General features: G+C 39.4%; 1 protein-coding gene across 12 annotated transcripts in view; it reads right to left on the reverse strand.

The window, feature by feature from the left end:
* LTBP1 (latent transforming growth factor beta binding protein 1) overlaps nt 1-22369 on the reverse strand; it is a 392695-nt gene that overhangs the window by 66555 nt on the left and 303771 nt on the right. For all 12 annotated transcript variants that reach the window (XM_077843646.1, XM_077843644.1, XM_077843645.1 and 9 more), the window contains 3 exons: nt 21744-21866; nt 13922-14044; nt 8931-9056 (listed from right to left, as the gene is read on the reverse strand). In XM_077843646.1, coding sequence (XP_077699772.1) covers nt 8931-9056; nt 13922-14044; nt 21744-21866 — 372 coding nt within the window. The remainder of the gene's footprint in view (nt 1-8930; nt 9057-13921; nt 14045-21743; nt 21867-22369) is intronic.

A 22369-nucleotide genomic window follows, 5' to 3' on the forward strand; every position in this document is an offset into this window, starting at 1 on the left:
GAAGTATTTGAATAAATTCTCCACAGTGAATAAATTCTATGCCATTCCGAAAAATTTCTTTAAATACTTAAGGAAAATAGCCTGAACTTAAGTTGCATATTTCTAACACAATTACTTGCAAAAGCTAATGTGTGAAATAGATTTTGTGTTTTTTTACACTCTCTAAAATTTCTAAAATGCACTATTTTCTCTGAATATATTTATTTCTAACCACTGGATTATCTTTGCATTAATTTAATAGTGTATATTTCTACAACCAAGATTTTCCAAGAAATAAACATCTTCTTCTAACTTTAGAGTCACACTGTACATTTTCTCTTTTCATATAGTCTTTCTTACACTAAGAGGTGCTGCCAACGAGGACCGGGAGAAAACTCTAAGCACAAGCCAAGCATATCAAACCCCAGATTCATCTTTTTGACACTTAGGCCCCAAAAGCAACATAAGATCAGCCAAAAAAAATTCCCATTTTTTTCACTATTCTAATTTTTCTCTTTCTATATTCAAATAGGAGGCCAAGAAAGATCAGTTATGAAGCCACAGAAAATAGACAGTGTATCTCTAGAAATAACATCTCCAATGTTTAAATGCAAATAAGTATCAGAATTAGCCATCAGTTTATTGGCAATTGATTCATGAAACATTTTAAACTTAGGGGGTGAAAAGGGAAAGTCAGTCATCTGGAACTCTTAGGGAAAACAAAGAGTGAGGAATTAGAGCAAATTATGTTTAAATAGGTATCCTATCCTATATTTTATATGATTTATAAATTATAATTTATATTAAATAAGATTGGGGTTTAAAAGTAGATAGACTATAATGCAGTACTTCATTTATATCCAGACCTGGACTTCAAACCAACAATTTAATTCACAAATACTTATGTAATCTGACTATATGTTGTCTATTTTGTAAGTACTGATCACATACAAATTACTAGGTGTCACATGCTCCCTCCTTTCAGATGTCTATGTATTAAGAAAACAAATATGGCAAAATAACCAGGGTATCAAGTTAAAAAGTGCTAGCATACTCAACATAATTCACATTCATGGACCATGTTCTATGGGGGCAGTTTCCATTCTAAGCTGATACTTGCCAACACGCATCAACATGTTTAATTCTTACAATGACTCCATGACTTCATTATGCACATGGGGAACTGAGGCACGGAAGCCTTATGCAACTTTCTCCAGTTCACACAGCTTGGAAGTAGAGTAAGAGTTCAAAGCCCACACACTTGGAATCCACACAGCCTAACTTCTTAACCACTTCTATACCCAATAATTATGCAGGGTGTGCTTTAGAGAATTTTTTCAAAAAACAGGAAAGGCTTCCCAAAAATACACAATGTACTCATTTTGGAATAATCTTATTGGCTGTTTCATGATATTCCAGGATGTACACATCGCTCTTCACCTTTTCATTCACTCACCATTTATTGTGCCCTAATTATTCTCAAAGCCATTGCTATCAGAACAAGATTGATAGCAATGTCTTATCAGCCTTATCGTCTAGGAGTGGGATCTGACGATAAGCAACGAGAAAGAAGTAGAATAAGGTGGTTAAACAAAGCAAGGGGGCAAAAAGGAAATGTTAGGGGGCGAATGTGAGAAAGGGTGGCCAGAAAGGGTTCCCTGAGAAAGAGACACTTGAATAAAGCTTTATACTAGAGAAGAGGTGACCATCTTCTAAGCTTCTCAGTATAATAACTTTCCTTGTTTTAAGCTGTTCATTGCAGCCAAAAGCATTCCAACTAATACTCACCCTACCCATAGAGTTGTCATGAAGATTAAATGAAAAAATCAGTACAATGCACTTCACACAGTGAATGGCTCACAAGAAGAATTCAACAAATGCTTGCTATTATTATCATCGCTATTATTATAATAAAGTCCTGAAATCACCTATAGGAAGAATCTCCAGCCCACTCAGGTTGCCCACTCAAGACAACCATGTAACATTCCATCAGCTAGATGACTAACAAATAACCAATTCTGGAATCGATACATTAAACATTATAATTTAACCCTAAAATACAAAGATACTATTTACGATGACCTTCATGACCTGTTAGGTACTCTGGTGGCAGATGACATCAAAAGACTCACCAAAATAGATGCAGGAAGCCTGGCGCCCTGGACGTGCACTGGGTGGCAGAAGAAGGTGTGAGGAGCAGCTCACTACCTACAGACTTCACTTTCTGGCAGTCCCATATCTATCTTTTGGCTGCAAGGAAAGTGTTTACTTCTCTGTCTATGAACAGATGATTTTCCATAGCTCTGGGGTTTTAAAAGGTCAGCAGTGATAAAAGGCTTAGGAAGAGCTCTTGAATTTCTTTGCTACTATTATGAATTTCTTTATAAAAATGTTGATATACGGAAGACAATCAAGCAATGCATGGAAAATATGTATTCCAGATCCAAAAGCAGCTTATTCCAGCAAAATTTCCTCAGCTCTCTCCCTAATGATTTAAACATCCATTTTCACTCACTTCTGCAGAAGTAGATTCGCAGGAGGAGTGAGCATGAAGAACAGTAGCCTTTACAACAGGAAGCCATTTCCCTTCTTTACCTGGAATGTTGTATGATCCTTTTCCATCTTACATGTGGGAGAAAAAGGATCTTATTGTTAATCTAAATTCCCATTCTTTAGAAGAGAAACACTAAGGTTGTATTCTCTTAGATTTTTTTTATTTCTGACCCTAAAGCTACTAAAACAAACTCCAAAACGTAAAACAAACAAAAAGCCATAAAAACTAAACAAACAAGCAAACAAACAAACACCTTAAAAATCTTTGAGCCAAGGAGCCAGATGTAATACATTACTATGTGTTAGGGCACCTCAATGTCCTATTTGGCTAAATCATTTTAAAAAATATTTTCTCCTTGGTGACAGATAAAAAGTTCTATCTCCATGCCACAAAGCCACCAATTGCCTTGGCACACTGTCAACAATAGTTTTATACTCTCTTTCTATACTCTTCATAGAAAATGTACCTAAGGGATCCCTGGGTGGCGCAGCGGTTTGGCGCCTGCCTTTGGCCCAGGGCGCGATCCTGGAGACCCGGGATCGAATCCCACATCAGGCTCCCGGTGCATGGAGCCTGCTTCTCCCTCTGCCTATGTCTCTGCCTCTCTCTCTCTGTGTGACTATCATAAATAAATAAAAATTTAAAAAAAAAATTAAAAAAAAAAAAAAGAAAGAAAATGTACCTAAAAGTTTGAAAACAAAATCATGCTTGCTCCTGATTAATTTGATTTGGCAAAAGTTGCCTTTACCATATTTTCTGGTTCCAAAGAACACAACATTAGCCTCAGAGTATGAACCTAACTTCTTTCAAGTTTTCTTTCTTTTTTATTTTTATTTTATTTTATTTTTTAAAGTAATCTCTACATCCAACATGAGGCTTGAATTCACAACACTGAAATCAAGAGTCCCATGCTTTTCTGACTGAGCCAGCCAGGCACCCCTTTTAGTCTTTCTGATATCAAGTTTTCAGAAAAGTTTAAGAAGCTAGCCATCCTGACCACTTGGCCTTTGATTACATTCTCCCTTTCAAATGAATGCATTAGCAAGAAGCAGTTTGTAGAAGATACCCTAAAAAGTTCCAGGATTAGAATCTCTAGAGCTACTTAACAACAGCACTGAATTCTTTGAATACTCTGGGATTCAAAGTTCAGGCTACATGTTGTAAGAAGTCTTCTTTCGGAGCACTTGGGTGTGGCTTATTAAGCGTCTGCCTTTGGCTCAAGTCATGATCCTAGGGTCCTGGGATCGAGCTCTGCATTGGCTCCCTGCTCCGAGGAGGAGAGCCTGCTTCTTCGCCTGCTTGTGCTCTCTGTCAAATAAATAAAATCTTAAAAAAAAAAAAAAAAAAGAGTCCTCTTCCAATCTTTTCAGTTGTTAAATTCTGAATCAGTATTAGAATGGTTCTGAAAGTGGGAGCAGAAACTTCTGGTCACACAGTCCGTTTGAGGTATTATTTTGAAAAGTAAGAAATAACATTCAGGGGAGGAAAATATAGGATAATACAGAATGAAAATGAAAGGTTTTGATTTTTTCTTCCTGATGAAAAACAGGTAATTCTAGAAATGCCTGGCTTTCAAAAACAGAGGTTATTATTAAGAGCTGTTTTAGATTCACAGTAAAATTTCATGGCAAGTTCCCATATTTCCCTGTCTTCCCAACCCCCTGTCCTCTTCCCCAGGCTCCATCACTATGAACATCCCTGAACATTTGTTAGGACTGATGAACATACACTCGTACATCATTGTCAACCCAGGTCCATAGTTTACATGTAGGTTTGCTCTAGGTGATGTACTCTGATATTTACTCCACTGTCTAAACAGAATTCATGTTGGCAAGAGGTTAACGGCCCTCAGCAGACCATCTCATGCCCTCTTGTCTATTTATTGACAAGCTATTGTCCCTCAGCCAGTGGATGATCAGTGTGAAAAAGGGCACCTAATATGGCTTCATTTGTTACCCAGACATAAAATTCCTACTATTTCTCTCAATACAGAGACAGAATGGCCAACCCAGACCATGCAAGTTAGTATGGTACCAGCTTTCCATTCTCTGCTCCAACCCTCAGATCTCCCTTATTCTCCTCTACTCGTTTTTCCCACAGGGTTTATGTCTCTGTCTAGCCTATCATGTATTTTACAAGAAAGCAGGAATTTTTGTTGTCGTTCACTGATACAGCCCTAGTGTTTAGAACAGTGGCTGGCCCATAGCATACACTTAATATTTGTCAAATGAATGAATAAAGATGCTTTCTAAAAGACAAGGCTTCAGGGAGTGATTCTGGTCATGGTATGGAGGCCTAGTAAGCCATGACTAACCAGGTTCTGTAAGCCATTGTTGCTGTGTTGCTGGGCTCCTCCAAGGTCCCTACTAGCTCAGTGTGGCCATTCTAAGGTATAAACAGGGCTGGAAAGCACAAGGGGTCTAGACATGTCTGATGTCCCCAGCTCCACTTGTTGTATAAATTCTCATCCAACCTGGATGCCCAACTGGGAGAGCACCATAGCTCCTGGCCAAGAGCAATATGCAGAGAGACCCATGAATGGCATGATGCAAAGTAAGAGGTCAGGGACACCTCTTCACAGGGGTCAGGAGACAGGTGACAGGAATCTGTCACAAGTTTCCCCCATTTTCCCACTCTCACACATTCTGTTGTCAATGATGAAACCAAACCCTAGGTCAGCTTATAAATGGGATGATACATATTTTTTATGAGTTAAAGCTCTACAACAACAAAATGAAAAAAAAAAAAAAACCTAAAAAACCAAAAGAATTGTAATTTTTTAAGACACATGAATAAGAAAGACTGGGATATAAAAAAAGTGACTTAGTGAAAGAGGTAAAAAAGTTTCTTTTGTAGTAAAGTTTCCTTTTCTTTTCTACACAAGATAAACATTCTGGCTAGAGGATGCAAAAGGTGATGGCAGGAGGAGATGAACCACACTTCTAAGAAGAAACAGAAATGGAGCAGAAAGTCCACAGAAGAGTCCAGGTACCCTGCACTTTTTTTTTTTCCTTAAAGATTTATTTATTTATTCATGAGAGACAGAGAGAGAGAGAATGACAGAGACTTAGGCAGAGGGAGAAGCAGTCTCCATGCGGGGAGCCCGATGCAGGACTCAATCCCAGAAATTGGGATCACGCCCTGCGCTGAAGGCAGACATTCAACCGCTGAGCCACTCAGGCGTCCCTACCCTGCACTTTTCTGACCCCCATGTGTGGGATGGGAGGAAAACGAACTGCATAATATATACAGCATGTTGCAACCTGTACTTATTAATTTATTCTGGGGGGAAGTGGGAGGGAGAGAGAGAGAGAAAGAGTCTTAAGTAGGCTCCACATCCAGCACAGAGTCCAACATGTGGGGCTTAATCTCACAACCCTGAGATCATGACCTAAGCAGAAATCAAGAGTTGGACACTTAACTGACTGTGCCTCCCAGGCACCCCAACAACCTGTATTTACTTATATCCTGGCTATCTTATATTGTTTAAAGACAAGCACATAATTTTTTGTATCTACTGTTTACCCATTTATCCCAGATTCCCCTCCTGGAAGGTAGGCTCCAAGTGGACATGAACTGTGTGTTTTGCCCTCAGAACAGTAACAGTGCCTGGCACATGATAGCCACTCTGTAAGTGAATAAATGAATGAACAGATCACTCACTACATACTTCCCACTCCACTCCAGTGGAATTTCAAAGAACACTGCTGTTCTTCATGTCATGCAGGAGAATCAAGGTGTTCCTCCTTCTCTATCAGGTACATGCTCCCCAAACACCGCACACAGAGTGGAAAGGAAGGATCCAGTGATGCTGTTCCTATGTCTGTACAACCCGCCATGCTACCTGAGACTTGAGATAGTTTATGTTTACGGAGTATAGCTCTTCACTGTGGTACAGTAACTGGGACCAGATAGCAACTATGCCATGGGAAATCAAGTAAGGACGCTCCCCTTCCCTCAGCCGGGTGGGATTTGATTAGCCCAGCTTAGAGCAAGCTATGCCAGCCCTGTGTCCACAAGTCTCTGGCTACTTAACCCAGAAGTTCAGAAATAAGTTGGTGGATGGAGATGAAGTAAGAGAGCCAGCTTCTCAGTGTTAACTCAAGTACTATGCACATCAGTTCCACAGCTAAACCCGGATCACATGGGCTGGCTTCAGGCTACACCACAGCCAGGGGTAGAATCAGGACATTCTGCTACTGCCACAAGTTTCAGGCTAAGTCCAACAAAAGAAAATTTGGACCAGTTTAATGTAGTGGAGTAAGCCCATAAAAAAATGAAAGCTTTGCAAAGCTTATTCTAGAAAGAGAAATAACATGCCTAATAATTAGGGAGATTTCTAGTTGTACTGCCATATATCAGCACAGTATTCTAAATTACCTATTTTATTACTTATAAAATTGTCCAGTTTCTAGAATAAAAAAACATGGACCAAGCGTCAAAGAAAGTATACGCAAGTATAGTCATTTACAAAGTACTAGAAGTTTTCTAAAAACACATTTTAAAATTCAGGTCTTTGCCAAGTAAATGCCTAAGAAAATTAGAACTGCAAGTAAATTAGAGTGATTATATAACTCCAGAGTTGCAGAAATCAGTGTTTAAAAAGACAGAATTAAAAGAGAGTCGTTGAGTACAAAAGACAAAATGGATGTGAATATATTCATATTGGTATATTCTTCTGGAACAATAACTTTGGCAAGTGAACATGTGAAAAAAACCTGTTTTTTTTTCCTGAACATAGTTTTTGCATGGCACAACCATCAGCGGTTATCATGTGGATCATTTTTCAGTGAAAGAAGCCCTTATGATCCAGCTTTCAGACCCAAATGAAGAACCAAGTCCGCATCTTTCTGGAATGCTAGGAAATGTGCATTCTGCACATCGGTGTCATCTGTGACTCCCAGAGGCTAGCACCATGACCCTCTGCCAGGGAGTGCCATGGTCTCTGCAGAACACGTGTATTCATGCAGGGTCTTTTGTAAGAACTCTACGCCCAAGGTCTAAATATAAAATTAAGGTAACACTCAAATCACTGCACCACGGAGTCCTTGCAAACCTCTTGTGGCCACCTTTAATGATGTTTTTCCCTGTTTCCCAACTTTTGATGGCTTCCAAACCCCTCAAAATCTGCTTGCTCAAACCGCACCCCGCACTATCTCTCTTTGACTTGAAGCCAAATCTGGCATCAATGTTTTGTCTACTCAGCAGGAGAGCAATTTCAACAATCTCCTGCTTTTTATAAGATCAGTTTATTCTTCCCAATAGAATAATTAGTTTCAGATGAACCTGGTCGCTGTTTCTCGGCTTGATTCCACTGTGGTACGAGCAAGGAGAGGAGGCACTTCCTGCTGCGCTATTTTTTAAACCAAAGCATTCGGGTACTATCACAGGCCCGAGACAAAAACTCTACAATTTACTTCTCTGAAACTTAGCTAGATGAACAAAGAGATGGACTGAAATTATGATGATGGGATATTCCCATCAGTTACTTTTTAAAAGGTTCGGCTGATTTATTTGGGCAGCCCGGGTGGCTCAGCAGTTTAGTGCTGTCTTCAGCCCAGGGCCTGATCTTGGAAACGACGCGGGATCAAGTCCCGCGTCGGGCTCCCTGCATGGAGCCTGCTTCTCCCTCTGCCTGTGTCTCTGCCTCTCTCTCTCTCTCTCTCTCTCTGTCTCTCATTAATAAATAAGTAAAATCTTTTAAATAAATAAGTAAGTAGGTAGGTAGGTTCGGATGGATTATTCCTCAATTTGTCAAACTACAATACATCATTAAGAACATAAATCTTATGAATATAAACAGTGCTGTATCCCTGCAAAACACACACGGGTTGCACAGAGAAAGCCAACGTTATTCTCTTAATGCCTTACAACACAACGAACAACTTTTAAAGAGATAATAAATACCAATGGGCAAGAAAACAGACTAACCTACAGCTAAGGATGTTAGAGAAATAACTGGAAGATCTCTGCTGACAGCACAAAGAAGAATCACACGAGACACGTTAACAGTGATGACGATGATCTGTATGACCCCTCATCACAACTGGCAGAGCCTTGAGTTACATCAGGGAGGGAGCTACAGGTTTCCTCCGGGCCTCCCATGTGTACCTGAAATCATCATGTCCTGCAGGTTTCCAGTAATTAATTCAGTACCAGCAGTGGAATCACCTGTGAGTATTTTCATCCACATAACCTGAGGTTATCCTATTTGTAAATCCCAGCAATTCCTGAGCTGTGATTGCTGGCAGGAGTCGCCTTGATACATACACGCTTTGAGGCTTTAAATCATGAGTATCTCGGAGTGTCTTCCAGGCTTTGCCTGCTTAAACAGAAAGCAATCTCCTCTCTGCTTTATCATGAAATTAATTACAGGACTCCCGACGGTTTATCTTACCTTCACATGTATGGCCATCTGCAGAAATGGAGAAACCCTGTTCACAGACACAGTGAAAAGAACCATCTGTGTTTAGACACTCTCCGTGAGGACCACAGCGTCCGGGCCGTTCACATTCATTAATATCTGGAATTGAAAAGAGTTCCAAGTATGTGAATTTTTTTTCCTTTGGTTTCATATGATAGCAGACATACAGCAAGCAAATCTATTACAAAATGGTTGGACACATATTTTGTGGCACAACTGTACTCTTTGTACATATACTAGACCACAACTTGGACTGTTTAAAGAGAGAAACTATTTCAGTTGAATCATATGAATTAGCCAATGTTCAACCATTTTCAGTCTACCAAAAAAGTATTTTCATTTTCATAGGTTCGACCTGAATATATATATATATATATATATATTTTTTTTTTTAAAGACACACTGGAAGCTTGAAGAACACGCTAACAACTCCTCTGAGAAATAGTCTTCATCTGTGAGTGTGCTATCTTCTTCTCTCCCACTGCCATGCACACAATTCTTGTAGCCCCCCAGCACCTCACTTTCATGTTGATCCACCCCTATGATGTGAACTTCTTAAGGGCCCAACTGGACAGGTCTTACCAATAGTGTTTGGTCCCTCAAGTGGCACTTCACAAATATCTGCTGAATATGTAAATAAAATAGCTTCCAAACACATCTCTTGCAGACCAGAGACGTCTATTATTTGCACAGCTTTGTGATGATGAAGTTAATGAATGAGGGTCAAGGGCTTAATGCAGCGCCTATCACCCAACTAAGGGTCAGAGAGTAGTAGCTATGACTATTCACTCATGAACAAGTAACACTGGAAATTCGTGCTGACCATCTTAGGACAAATCTCGTGCTGACTTGTTTTCAATGAAGAGTGATTACACTCCCCACTCCTAAACACTTTGAATGCCTGAAGTGAAATGTTCTATCAAACCAGTCCTAATTATTGTGGTTACAAGTGCCCACACTGACAACATAAGGGATCCTGGAGAATGGTCACCTACTCACACCGATACTGACAAATGCAACCACCTATCTGCATTGTGTTTTAATCAATGTTCTACTCAGCTGTGTTCCTTATTACACTGATTGCTCCTTGAAGAGGGTAACATATTTGAATGGAGTCCCCAACTCCTAGTGCAGCACATTAATGGTGCATTAGGGATGTCTGCCCATCACAAAACCTGTTATATGCTCATTCTCTCCCAATTAAACCATGACTGTTCAAGGCACTCTTAGTTAGCTGGGGCCATGAAAACTATCACAGGTTCCTAGCACCATGCAGGTAGGAGCCCTACGAAGGCCATTTTCCTACCTTCCTGAAGTTTCCTTTACATCTTAGTAAACAGGACCTTGGTACATCTTAGAAGTCTATCTTTAATTCGGTTAAAAAACATTTACTAAATGCTTCCTATGAGAAGGCTGAACAGGCCGGGGCCCTTGCCATTATGAAGCTCATGGTACAACAGTGGAGGCAGGAGCCAACATGAATAGTTGCTATGCTGAGTGGGCACAGGGAAAAATGTATGGATTATGAGTCCTTCCCAGAGACCTCTAAAACATGCTTAGCCATCAACCTGCAGTTCTCTTCCATAAAGTCATCCCTTTCTCTGCACCCAGGATCTCCTGGTGCTCTTTTTGACCTGTTCACCTCATGATGTGATAGAAATTCTGGGAATATCATTGATTTATTCATCTGTCTGTATCAATCCTTAACTCATTACCATTCTATCTGCCATATAATTTGGACTAAGTTGGCCTATCTACTGCTGAATCAAGGTAAGAAACCAAGCCGGAATTACTCCTATTTCTTAACAATCCCCCCACTCTTGCTATTGTCGCTAATTTAAGAGTATTTCAGGGAAGAGCAATGAATCATTTTCTACTTAACTACTTCTCAATGTGACTTCACTCTGAAATCCTTCAATTCTTGGACTGGTCATCTTTTTTCAACTCTGACCTTCTCCTGGCTTTTAGTTTCATTTTTTCTTTCCAGCCTGCTGCCCTGAGTTATCTCCATCTGGACTACAAGGTTCAATAAAGTTCCAATGGTGTGGGGGGCAAGTCCAAAGTCCATATCCACCTTGTGGAGCCCAATAGGTTATCAAAGACCTCATTTCATCCTATGCCTCAATGTGGCCCTTTAAAAGCTGCCAGCTTGCAATTTTGCATAGGGAATAATGTGCATGAAGTTCTTGCTTCAAGAGAAGCCACTGATTAACAAATAATTGTCTAAAAAGTTTGATGACAGGAACTGAAGACGAATTCCCAGACTTTTTTCCAGGAAACCGCTAAGAAAGAACAACATGAATATCTGGAACTAGAGAAACATATGCATTCAATTTGGGTTGTACTTACTGAGGCATTTCTAAACTATGCTGCTAGTAACTCAGCTGAAAGCCAGACTATATTTAAGTTGGGTTTCTTTCATGGGTCCGAGATTCCACAGAAATTCACAATTTGGCATGTGTAAGTCAAAACGCAAAACTGAAGTGTGTTCTAAATCTCAAATGTACGCTGTCACATTCCTAAAGAGACTATTAACATGGAATTTCCATGCTGTCTATATATCAGCCTTAATTTTGCTGAGGAAAGAGACTCCTATACTTTCAGTTGAAAATCCCTTACTGAAAAAGGAACTATCTTCAGATTATTAGGTAAACTTTAAAGCTTACATCTATCACACACTGTCATTCAAATATGTCCCATGGTTATTAGCAACGGCATCAATCACATTTTTAGCATTAAAATAGTCTATGCCTATGTACAGAATGTGAACTGGCTATGAGATTAGACAGAAGTAGGCTAGTAACTTCAGGCAGAGAGATCACCAGGCTGCCTCCAGTGACACAAAGGGGAGGATTTAAAACTAGATGAGTGTACATGCCATTATAAACAGCCTCTAATCAGAGAAGGTGGGTGATGGAGCAGATTCCTAGAGGATGCTCTTTAAACAGTACTAAAACCTTTTTCAGGAATATTATTCATTTGTTTCATTTTTCAAGAAGACAATTTATTCTGGAAAACAGGAATCACCAATGTGACAGAGCATGAAGTCAATTTAATAAGTATTTACAGTCAATAAAATATGTTTGGAGCAGTGACATATTTGAGTTGATATCAAATCACAAATTTAACATCCTGAGAGAACACAGTAGTATAATTAATTAATCAGATGACTAAATTACTTCCTTATGATTTAACTCTGGAAGTTTATGAAATCTGCAATATGAAATCACTGTCCATTTATAGAAGACTTAGTTTGCCTCTATTTGGTCAAAAACTGGGAGGAGAGGAATGAGAAAAGAAAGTATTGCTTTTAAACTGAAATGTCTGTAATAAAAACAGGACACTCGGGCAACTCTTGGCATTTTTATATAAATCAAGATTAATTTTAAGATGTAAAAGTTCCAAAGTGGAAATATTCACACAGTACTTTTATAATTTGAGTATTTCTTCTCTATTGCATTAAATCCAAGTGCATTTACTTTCTGCATTGGAAATACTGAAAAATTTAAATTCACCTTACTGCATCACGATGGCAAATGAATATAGGACAACAAATGAAGTACATCACAGTACAGTTAAATCTCGGGATAAGTTAATTAATTTTAAAAGATCTTGAGACAAAGACCCATGTCTTTTGTATCACAGTGACATAGAGATAACAGTACGGACAGTGGGTATAGTATTATTCCAGTGCTATGTCTTAGAGAGTACACACCATCCTCCCTTTCACATACTATACATCTGGGATATGTGAGAGAAGACGCAAATGATGACAACCCAGAATTAAAAAGTTATTCATGTTCAGTAGCAGTGGATAAAAAAAAAAAAAAGAACTCCAACAATCCTTACTTATATGTACTTTGTGATACACTTCAGTGTTCGTAATGGAAGGGGAGAACAATTAGAAAAAAAATTTATCCAAGTGGCAGAAATAAGGATAAAGGTAAATATAAGTGATAGTCTTCAGTGGAAAAAACCAGCATGCACCTATGAAGACCTATATGCACCTATAAAAAGGAAAAGTTGGAGGGCAGCCAGGTAGAACTAAAAATGTTGAGATGAAAGATCTAGACAATCTGATTTTTCAGTTCCAGCGTCACCAACAACTCAGTGTGCCACATGGGGAAAAACACTAAATCTCACAGTCTTCTTTCTTGTGGCTATAAATGTAGTAATAATTGGTAGGACAACATAGGAAAGAATAGCAGGAAAAGATCTTGGGTTCAAATCTCAGCTCTACTTACTAGGGAGGAGCATACTAATTAACTTTTCTGAGTCTCAGTTACTCATGCACAAAATGGATATAAGAAAAGCTGTCTCTTAAACTCTCCACAAATCTATGAGGTTTGTGGAGAGCAATTAGCAATTAGCACATACTAGGTTATTCAGTTAAAGCTCTTATGATTGGTGCTGTGTTCTTATTAGTACCTTGTATCCTCTTTATGTTTGCTTGGGAGATGTAATGTGATAATACTTTGAAGCAATAATAAAATCCTGTCCTCTATACCTGTATGATTTTGACCAAATTATTAAAGAGGTTCTTTTTTTTTTGGAAAAGGAAAAGCTAGATGTTGGATTAAAAAAACAGGGATCAAGGAAAGGATGGATAAATACCAGCTATGAAACAAAATGAAATATACCCACAAAGGACATCAAAAAGCCAGAAGATAGTTTATAATCTAGCACCAAGATTGGCCCATGGGAGGAACAGCACAGCACAGGTGATCTCAGTTACCACAGAAGCTTGCAAAGCCAGGACAGTTCCACAATGCATGAGTTTCAGTTGACATGGTGCAGTGCAGTGAGAACTTCCCACACTTGACACAGACCCAAGAAAGAGATTTTAAAACTACAAATTGGTGCAGTTCATTTACATATAGATGGATGAAGACACAGACTACTGTCAGGAAGCATTATAGAACTGAGCAACCACGTAAATTAGGACCTAAAAAGCAGAGAAGTACCTTGACATGCTTTATTGTCATTTAGCTGGAATCCATCTGGACAAGTACAATCATATGACCCTTCAGTGTTAATGCAGTCTCCTCCTTGGCAAACACTGTTGTCCTCCAAGCATTCATTGATATCTGTAAGTCAATTTTAAAAAATTTAAGAGATGGAATAAAGTATATTAAAAAATCAGGCATTAGTCTTACAAAAATCACATAAATGAACATTATATTACGTCTTTCACAATAACATAATTTTTAATGGAAGACAGCTTTTTAATGTTTAGAGTTTTTAAAAATGAAACATTTTGGAAGGATTTTGGCTTTGAACAATAAGTAAATTAACATTTTAACATCAAATGAAATTTGGAAGAGGAAACATCAAAGTCTTGTACTAACCAAGTTACTTGGCTACGTTCTTGCTGACAAGAGGAGATAAAAATATTCTTTAAATATGTATTAAGGGAGGTGCCTGAGTAGTTTAGTTAGTTAAGTATCTACCTTCAAATCAGGTGATGATCCTGGGGTCCTGGGATTGAGCCCCACTGAGCAGGGAGCCTGCTTAAGGGTACCTCGGTGGCTAAGTCGGGTAAGTATCCCACTCTTGATTTCAGCTCAGGTCATGATCTCAGGATCTGGAGACTGAACCCTGAGTCAGGCTCTGCACTGGGTGTGAAGCCTGCTTAAGACTCCTCCTCTCCCTCTGCTCCTCTGCAACCCCCTCCCCCCACTCCTTCTCTAAAAAATAAGTAATAAAGTGAGTGAGGGCTCCTGGGTGGCTCAGTTAAGTGTCAGTTAAGTCAGTTAAGTGACTCTTGATTTTGGCTCAGGTTATGATCTCAGGGTCATGATATCAGTCCTGCATGGGGCTCCACACCAGACATGGAACCTGCTTAAGATTCTCTCTCTCCTTCTCCCTTTGTCCTTCCCTCACCTCTCAAAAAAGGAAAAAAAAAATAAAAAAATACCTTGAGCATCTAGTTACATAAGATCCTGTCCTATGCATTACAAGAAAAATCTTAAAATATTTAGCATGATTCCTGCTCCCAGAGATGATTTAAATTATATTAATAAAAACACAAAATATTATATTGCTTTGTAGTCCCAAAGAAATTTAACCTAGGAGTTGTCAAAATATATAATTATTTGTCAAGAGAATAGTGCCAATTTCATGTGTCACATGGATTTAGAAAAGAGATATCATAAAGACCAAAGGTGGCTTCATGTACCAGAAGGGATTTACTTACAGCCCGGACAGGAAGGTACAAAGTGGAGGAGGGCAAGTAGGGGACTTGTGGCAGGAAAGGGAATCAGCAAGATCAAAAGCTTCATTGAAGTCCCTTACTCAGCAGCTATCACTGATAGGTTTGAGGTCGACTGGATTTTTAAATGCATATATTTATAGCATATGTGCAACTAAACATGGTTTACATAACCAGTAATGAGTTCTGACTGTGAGCATGTGAGACAATTAATGACCCCCCTCACTGCGTGAATGCTAGGCAGATCTCTCACAAGGGCTGTTTATTACCACATTTACTTCCAGTCAGAGCTCATTATTTCTAACATAGTCCATGACTCCCTCTTCTGTTGTCTGTGCAGGATTTCAATTATTAGCACTGAAGAAAGTAAGGAACAAAACCTTCTTTGTTTTCTCAGAATTTGGCATATGATGGCATTTCTTGCCAATAATTATGATTGCTGTGAAAATGCATGAGAAGTTCCAGGAAGTAGTGAACATGGAGACAGTTGCAGTCTCAGTCTCCTCACTGTCTCGTTCAAAACGCTGGCACACCAGATTAAATTTTCCTCATAGAACCCAATCCACTTATTAACTGGCTTCTGTACCGTTTATACGGAAAATAAAAGAGAAACAAGCAAGCACCTTATAATTTCATTCCACTAAAAAGAACAGAAGTCATGCTGTCCTCCTAGGTTAAAATGTTTCTGAATAATGATGCTAGTTCATAAAACACAGCTGATGTGACTTTGTCACAACTGAAGAGGGTTATCCCTTCTTCTCCAGTGTGTTTTTCCAACTTCACTCAAGTGTAATTTACATACAATACATGGATTTAATTTTAAGAGTCCAGTTCAATGAGTTTGAACAAATGTAGATACATTCTGGTAACTGCCATCACAATCAAGATACAGGCATTTCTTTATCCATTTACATCTGTTGGGATCACTGTTGGATTCTTCAATCATGGTAAATGCAATCATTTTTTGAAGGAATTAAGAGATATCTCTGTAAGAATGTTATTCTGTAGTTACAAACATAAAGCTTGGTGGTATTTCCCTTTGACTCTTTTTCCAGTCTGCCCTTAAATTTCCATTCCCAATTAATCTTATGCCACGAAAGAGACACTAAAGGAAAATTATGCACAAGACAGAGAAGACCATGCAGGAATGAGTGTCTCCCGTGAAGTGTGAAACCTTCAGGGTTCATTCCCATGCCAAAGAATGTTTTATTCACCAGCTAACTGACTCTTGGTACAGCAATATTTTTGAAAGTAGAAACACAGGTAATTGAGAATAGGCTTTTAGATATAAATTCCATGAAAATAATCCATCAGTTCCAACTCTGATTTATTTTCAGTAATGATTTGCCAAATGGGGATAAACGCTAGTCTACTGTGTATGAATCTCTGCCATAAGACATGTATTAAGTGAAAAAATTAGACCAACCATTAAAAAAAGGGCGTAGGCATGTCCATCACCCTAAAAGTTTCCTTGGGCTCTTTTTCTGTTTGGCTTCTTCTGATCAGCATAGTGTTTTCGAGATTGAACTAAGTTATTGTGTATACCAACACCTCTCTCCTCTTTATTGCCTAGTATAATTCTACCATATGAATGTGCCACAATTTGTTGCCCCATTCACCTTTGAGTATCTGGATTGTTTATAGTTTGGCTATTATGAATAGGGTTTTGATAAACATTCATGTGTAAGTCTTTGTGTAATCACAAGCTTCATTTTCCTTGAGTCAATTTCTAGGGGTGGAGTGGCTGGGTCACAAAGTAGGTTTAAACTGTGATAGAAGAGGCCCCTAAAGTGGCTACACCATTTTCTATTCCCAGAGGCCAGCATGAGAGCTCCAACGTTCCATATTTATGCTAAGAGCTCCACCGCTTTTCTGATGGGTGTTATGTAGGGTAGTCAGTTTTAGATTCACCTTTCTTTGTTCTCTGGAAACTGAGATAACAAGGAAAGGCGTATCTGATTGTTAGCGTTATGTGAAAAATCTCAATTCAAAAAAGATGAAGGAGGGATCCTTGGATGGCTCAGCAGTTTAGTGCCTGCCTTTCACCCCAGGGTGTGATCCTGGGGCCCCGGGATCGAGTCCCACATCAGGCTCCCTGCATGGGGCCTGCTTCTCCCTCTGCCTGTGTCTCTGCCTTTCTCTCTCTCTCTCTCTCTCCCTCCCTCCCTCCCTCTGTGTGTGTGACTCTCATGAATAAATAAATAAAATCTTAAAAAAAAAAAAGATGAAGGAGAGTCCTGAGAACATGAATTTCATTAACAAGAGAAATACTACATCACCTAGATGTTTGCCTTAGCATAATGGAAGCACACTGGCTTTGCACTACTTTAAAATCATTTGATTTTCATTTCTTTTTCAAAATCTAAAGAACGTATGTGAGGAAATGAAACACTATTCTGTTTATAAATAATTGTATAGATTTGAGAACTCAGTGCAATGTATTAGAGCTTGATTTATTCTAAATGCTTTTTGAAAAACCTCTATCTTCAAAAGCAAAAAAAAAAAAAAAAATAGTAGATTGAACATTAAGTGAGCCCAACATGGGATTGTCTGCACCCCCACCTAGGGTGGTGTGAAAGATAGAGCCCTTCTAGGATTTGGACAATAGGCTTTAAAGAAACAATGTCAATCTTGGTAACCTCATCACGAAGAATGCACTGGCCAAAGTCATTCTTTTTAAATGACTTTTTAAAGTCATGCTTTTTAGTCACCCTATCTTGTTCAATCCCATGGTCAATTCTGGGCCTTATCTTCCTTGGCAGCAATGTTTGACATAGTTCATGACTCTCTCCTCTCTTGAATGTTTTCTTCTCTTGGATTTTGACTTTCTTCCTTCCTCTCTTGCCACCTGTTCTCAATCTGCTTTGCTTATTCCTATCCTCCTCCTCACTTATAAATGAGAGGCCAGGACTCCATCTTTTGACTCCCTTCTCTCAAGCTATACTCACTCCCGTGGCGATGTCTTCCAATTTCACAGCTTAAACACCATCTACATGTTAATGACCCAGAGTCCGGGTCTCACTCCTGAATTCCATACACAAAGGTCCAACTACTTTTCAGATTTCTTCATTTGGATACTCATTACAGGCATCCTAAATTTAAAGTGCCCAAGTCAAACTCCTAATCTCTTCCACAAAGCCTATTTCTTGGCACCTTTGCACCTGCTATTCCTTTGAATGAATGGTCTTCCTATAAATAATCAAATGCCATGAACTCAAGGCAGCTTCTGTCTGCCTCTGTAATATCTGCTCCCTCCCCTCTCTCCTGTCCCCACATACCCCCCTTTTATTTTCCTCCATAGCACTTACTGTCACTTAACAAACTTTATATTTTACTTATTTATCATGTATATCTCCCTCACTAGAATGTTAGCTCCACAAAAGGAGGAATTTTTGTCTGTTTGCTTTATTGTTGTGTATCTTATGCCTAGGACAATACCTGGTACATCCCTGGCACTCAAATATTTATTGAATAATGCATACATGAAAAGAACTAATGATTTTGACTTGGAAAGGAATATCCTAATTCCTTTAGGATATATGGTTTTATATGCTAATAGAAAATACTAGCACTTCTTCTCACCTTTTTTTCATTTGGTCCACAAAGAAATGACCAAGAGAGAGGGGCCACAGAAAGGCAGGTAAATAATAAATCTTCTTTTTCAAGCTTTGCAAGGGACTAGCATGGAGCAATCACAGTGAGGGGCTGGGGAAGGTGGGAAGGTGGGCATGGAAGCAGAGACTGTATCTAGAAGGGGAATAAGTCAGAGGCAGAACCTCTGAACGTTGAGATGCCAAGGCCTCTAACAACCAAGACAACTGAGGCCACCCTTCACAGGCTGAGTGGCTACTGAGCATGCTGGAGCAAGTAACACACAGAAATTAGCACAATACTTGGGATTCTGACTCTGATTCTGACTCCCAGCAGGATTGTAGGATAACACTGCAAGAAAACAAGGCCTTTGCCAGAGTTGTTAGAGGAAAGTTACACATGTAAATATAAAAGCCAACAAGAAAGATGGTTCTTCCTCCCACAGCTGTGAGAGGCATGTGAACAGTAACAGCTCAGTTAATTTACGGCTAAATACCATTGGGGAGAGTCGGAAATACTACTAGTTGGGAATTAGCAGGCTGAAGTGCTATTATAGTTTCAAAGGGAGCACTGAGTTAGTTGAATGGACTCCAATTCTATTTATAACCTAGAACACTAGGGAAATTATCCCTGACTTTAAGAGAAAAAAGACCAATTATATACTCCAAAAGAAACCTTATTGAAAAAAAAATATAAACACTGATGAGCAAATTGGCTAAAAAGTTTTTGTTTGGCTTTTTATGTGGTTGATGTTGATAGAATAAAAATCCTGGGCTTCTGATGAGATGGGCAACACATTAAAACAGGCAAAACAGAGCAACATGTCCTCTACTGAGAAGCAGTCAATGGCCTGGTGACCCTCTGGGTCAGTCAGGAGTTAGGGCAGAAGAGATTTTGGTGATCAGGTTAGGTTTTCAGAGCCTTCGCAGGTGTCCTGTCATCTATTTGTTCCTAAAGAGGTTCTTCTGTGGCTGGCCCCCAGCTACATGCCTACCTCTTCCATTGGAAAGCCACTATGTTGAATCATTAACAGTTACCCATGTGTGAAATACAAATCAAACCCACAATGAGATACCACCTCACACCAGTGAGAATGGGGAAAATTAACAAGGCAGGAAACCACAAATGTTGGAGAGGATGCGGAGAAAAGGGAACCCTCTTGCACTGTTGGTGGGAATGTGAACTGGTGCAGCCACTCTGGAAAACTGTGTGGAGGTTCCTCAAAGAGTTTAAAAATTGAGCTGCCCTACGACCCAGCAATTGCACTGCTGGGGATTTACCCCAAAGATACAGATGCAATGAAACGCCGGGACACCTGTACCCCAATGTGTATAGCAGCAATGTCCACAATAGTCAAACTGTGGAAGGAGCCTCGGTGTCCATCGAGAGATGAATGGATAAAGAAGCTGTGGTCTATGTATACAATGGAATATTACTCAGCCATTAGAATTGACAAATACCCACCATTTGCTTGGACATGGATGGAACTGGAGGGTATTATGCTGAGTGAAATAAGTCAATCAGAGAAGGACAAACATTATATGGTCTCATTCATTTGGGGAATATAAAAAATAGTGAAAGGGAATAAAGGGGAAAGGAGAAAAAATGAGTGGGAAATATCAGAAAGGGAGACAGAACATGAGAGACTCCTAACTCTGGGAAACGAACAAGGGGTGGTGGAAAGGGAGGTGGGTGGGGGGTAGGGGTGACTGGGTGACGGGCACTGAGTGGGGCACTTGATGGGATGAGCACCGGGTGTTATTTTATATGTTGGCAGATTGAACTCCAATAAAAAAATATTAAAAATAAAAACAAAACAAAAAAAACAAAACAAAACAAAAAAAGTTACCCATGTGTTATAGAGTTCCCAATACACAATTTTTGAGTATTGGGAATATACAAAATAATGAAATCGAATTTCATTATTTTGATTCATCACTTCTTTGCCTATTTTTCAATAAAGATATGTTGACTACAACTTTTCACTGGAGTCATTAGCCCTTGAAGAACATCATTACCTGAGGATCAAATCCTAGATGATCTACTTATCCATCGATAACGTACATTTTAAGGCCTCTGAAACTGCCCCAACTGCTATCTGGAAAGGCTGTCCCTCGTTGTGCCAAGTTCTTTGGTCAGTAAAGTAGGATGCTACAAAGTATAATGGATCTTTCCTGACCAAGAAGGCCTGACAAGTGAGAAAGTGTCATGGCCATTTTTTAATGTGTGCCACACTGTGGCACAAATGTGTCACAAAAACCACTCACTGAAAAGCTCATGTGCTTCTGTCCAAGGTAGGGTTCAGCCCCTCACTCACAGACTCTGACTCTCCATGTGAGGCACAATCCTGCCCTCCTCACATTTCTAGTTTCACAACTGACAGTTTATATACAGTATGCCAAGGGATGAACCAGAAAAACAAACAAACAAACAAAAAAACGGCGAGCTGGGTAGACAATGTGTACAAAGCATTCGCATGTGACCAGCTCAGGAGCCCTAACCACCCCAGAGGTGCTGAGGCACAGCAGGTAGTTGGGTGGTGGCTGGTTGACAATTACACCATGCTGTACACCTGGAGTATCTTTTAGAAATGCTTAGGCGAAAAGCTCAAAGCTGAATTGAGGTTTAGCTCTTAAAATTTTTCCAGTTATCTGGAAAATTAACTTGCTTTTACCTACTTGGATGCTAGTCCTACATAAATAAGGTGTTACCATTCAGAACTATATATCCAGGATAAACCATCCAAAGCTGAGAAAAGTGAAACTGATTTTTACTTGTTTAGATGGCATAATTCTAAAACACAGCTTTGAGCAGTGCAAAGAAAACCTGGATTCCATTGGCTTCTTTTCATTGTGTGATCACGGGGAAAATGTTTTTGCGGGAACCTCATGTCCTGACTGTGAAGTCAAAAGGTTGGACTCAAGGAAAGAAGCCAGGGTGATGTCCAGATTTCTCTGGGATTCCGCAATCAAGACAATTCTCACCTTCACAGTGGTCCCCAAGGGCAGATGCTCTGTAACCTCGGTCACAGACACAGAGAAAAGAGCCCTCTGTGTTCCTGCATTGTCCATTACTGCAGAGATGGTGGTGCTGACATTCATCAATATCTACGAGCAAGAGAGTAAAAAGAAACTGTATAGGTTATACTTTAAGAATTTTTTTAACCGTATGTGTAAAGAAGTCTATAAACTATCTGGTTTATAATTAATGTAGACTCTTTGTTAGGTGAATTAAACCAATCTCTAGTAAAAGGTCATGAATCCAGGGCACCTGGATGGTTCAGTGGTTGAGCATCTGCCTTTGGCTCAGGACATGATCCTGGGGTCCCAGGATTGAGTCCCGCATCTGACTCCCCACAGGGAGCCTGCTTCTCCGTCTATATCTCTGCCTCTCTCTATGTGTCTCTCATGAATAAAGAAATTTTTTTAAAAAGGTCATGAATCCCCCAGTAGGAAAATCCAGATGAACTTAAAATCTTAACCAGTAAGCTAAGGATCTCTATATATTAATCCCAATATTCACTGTTGAGTGGCAAATACTGTGCTGTCACCTGTAAACCTCAACTTAGCTTCTTATATCTCTTTTGTAGGTTCAAAGACAACACTGAACA

The sequence above is a fragment of the Canis aureus genome, chromosome 12 (assembly GCF_053574225.1).
Source record: "Canis aureus isolate CA01 chromosome 12, VMU_Caureus_v.1.0, whole genome shotgun sequence".
Classification (NCBI taxonomy): Eukaryota; Metazoa; Chordata; class Mammalia; order Carnivora; family Canidae; genus Canis; species Canis aureus.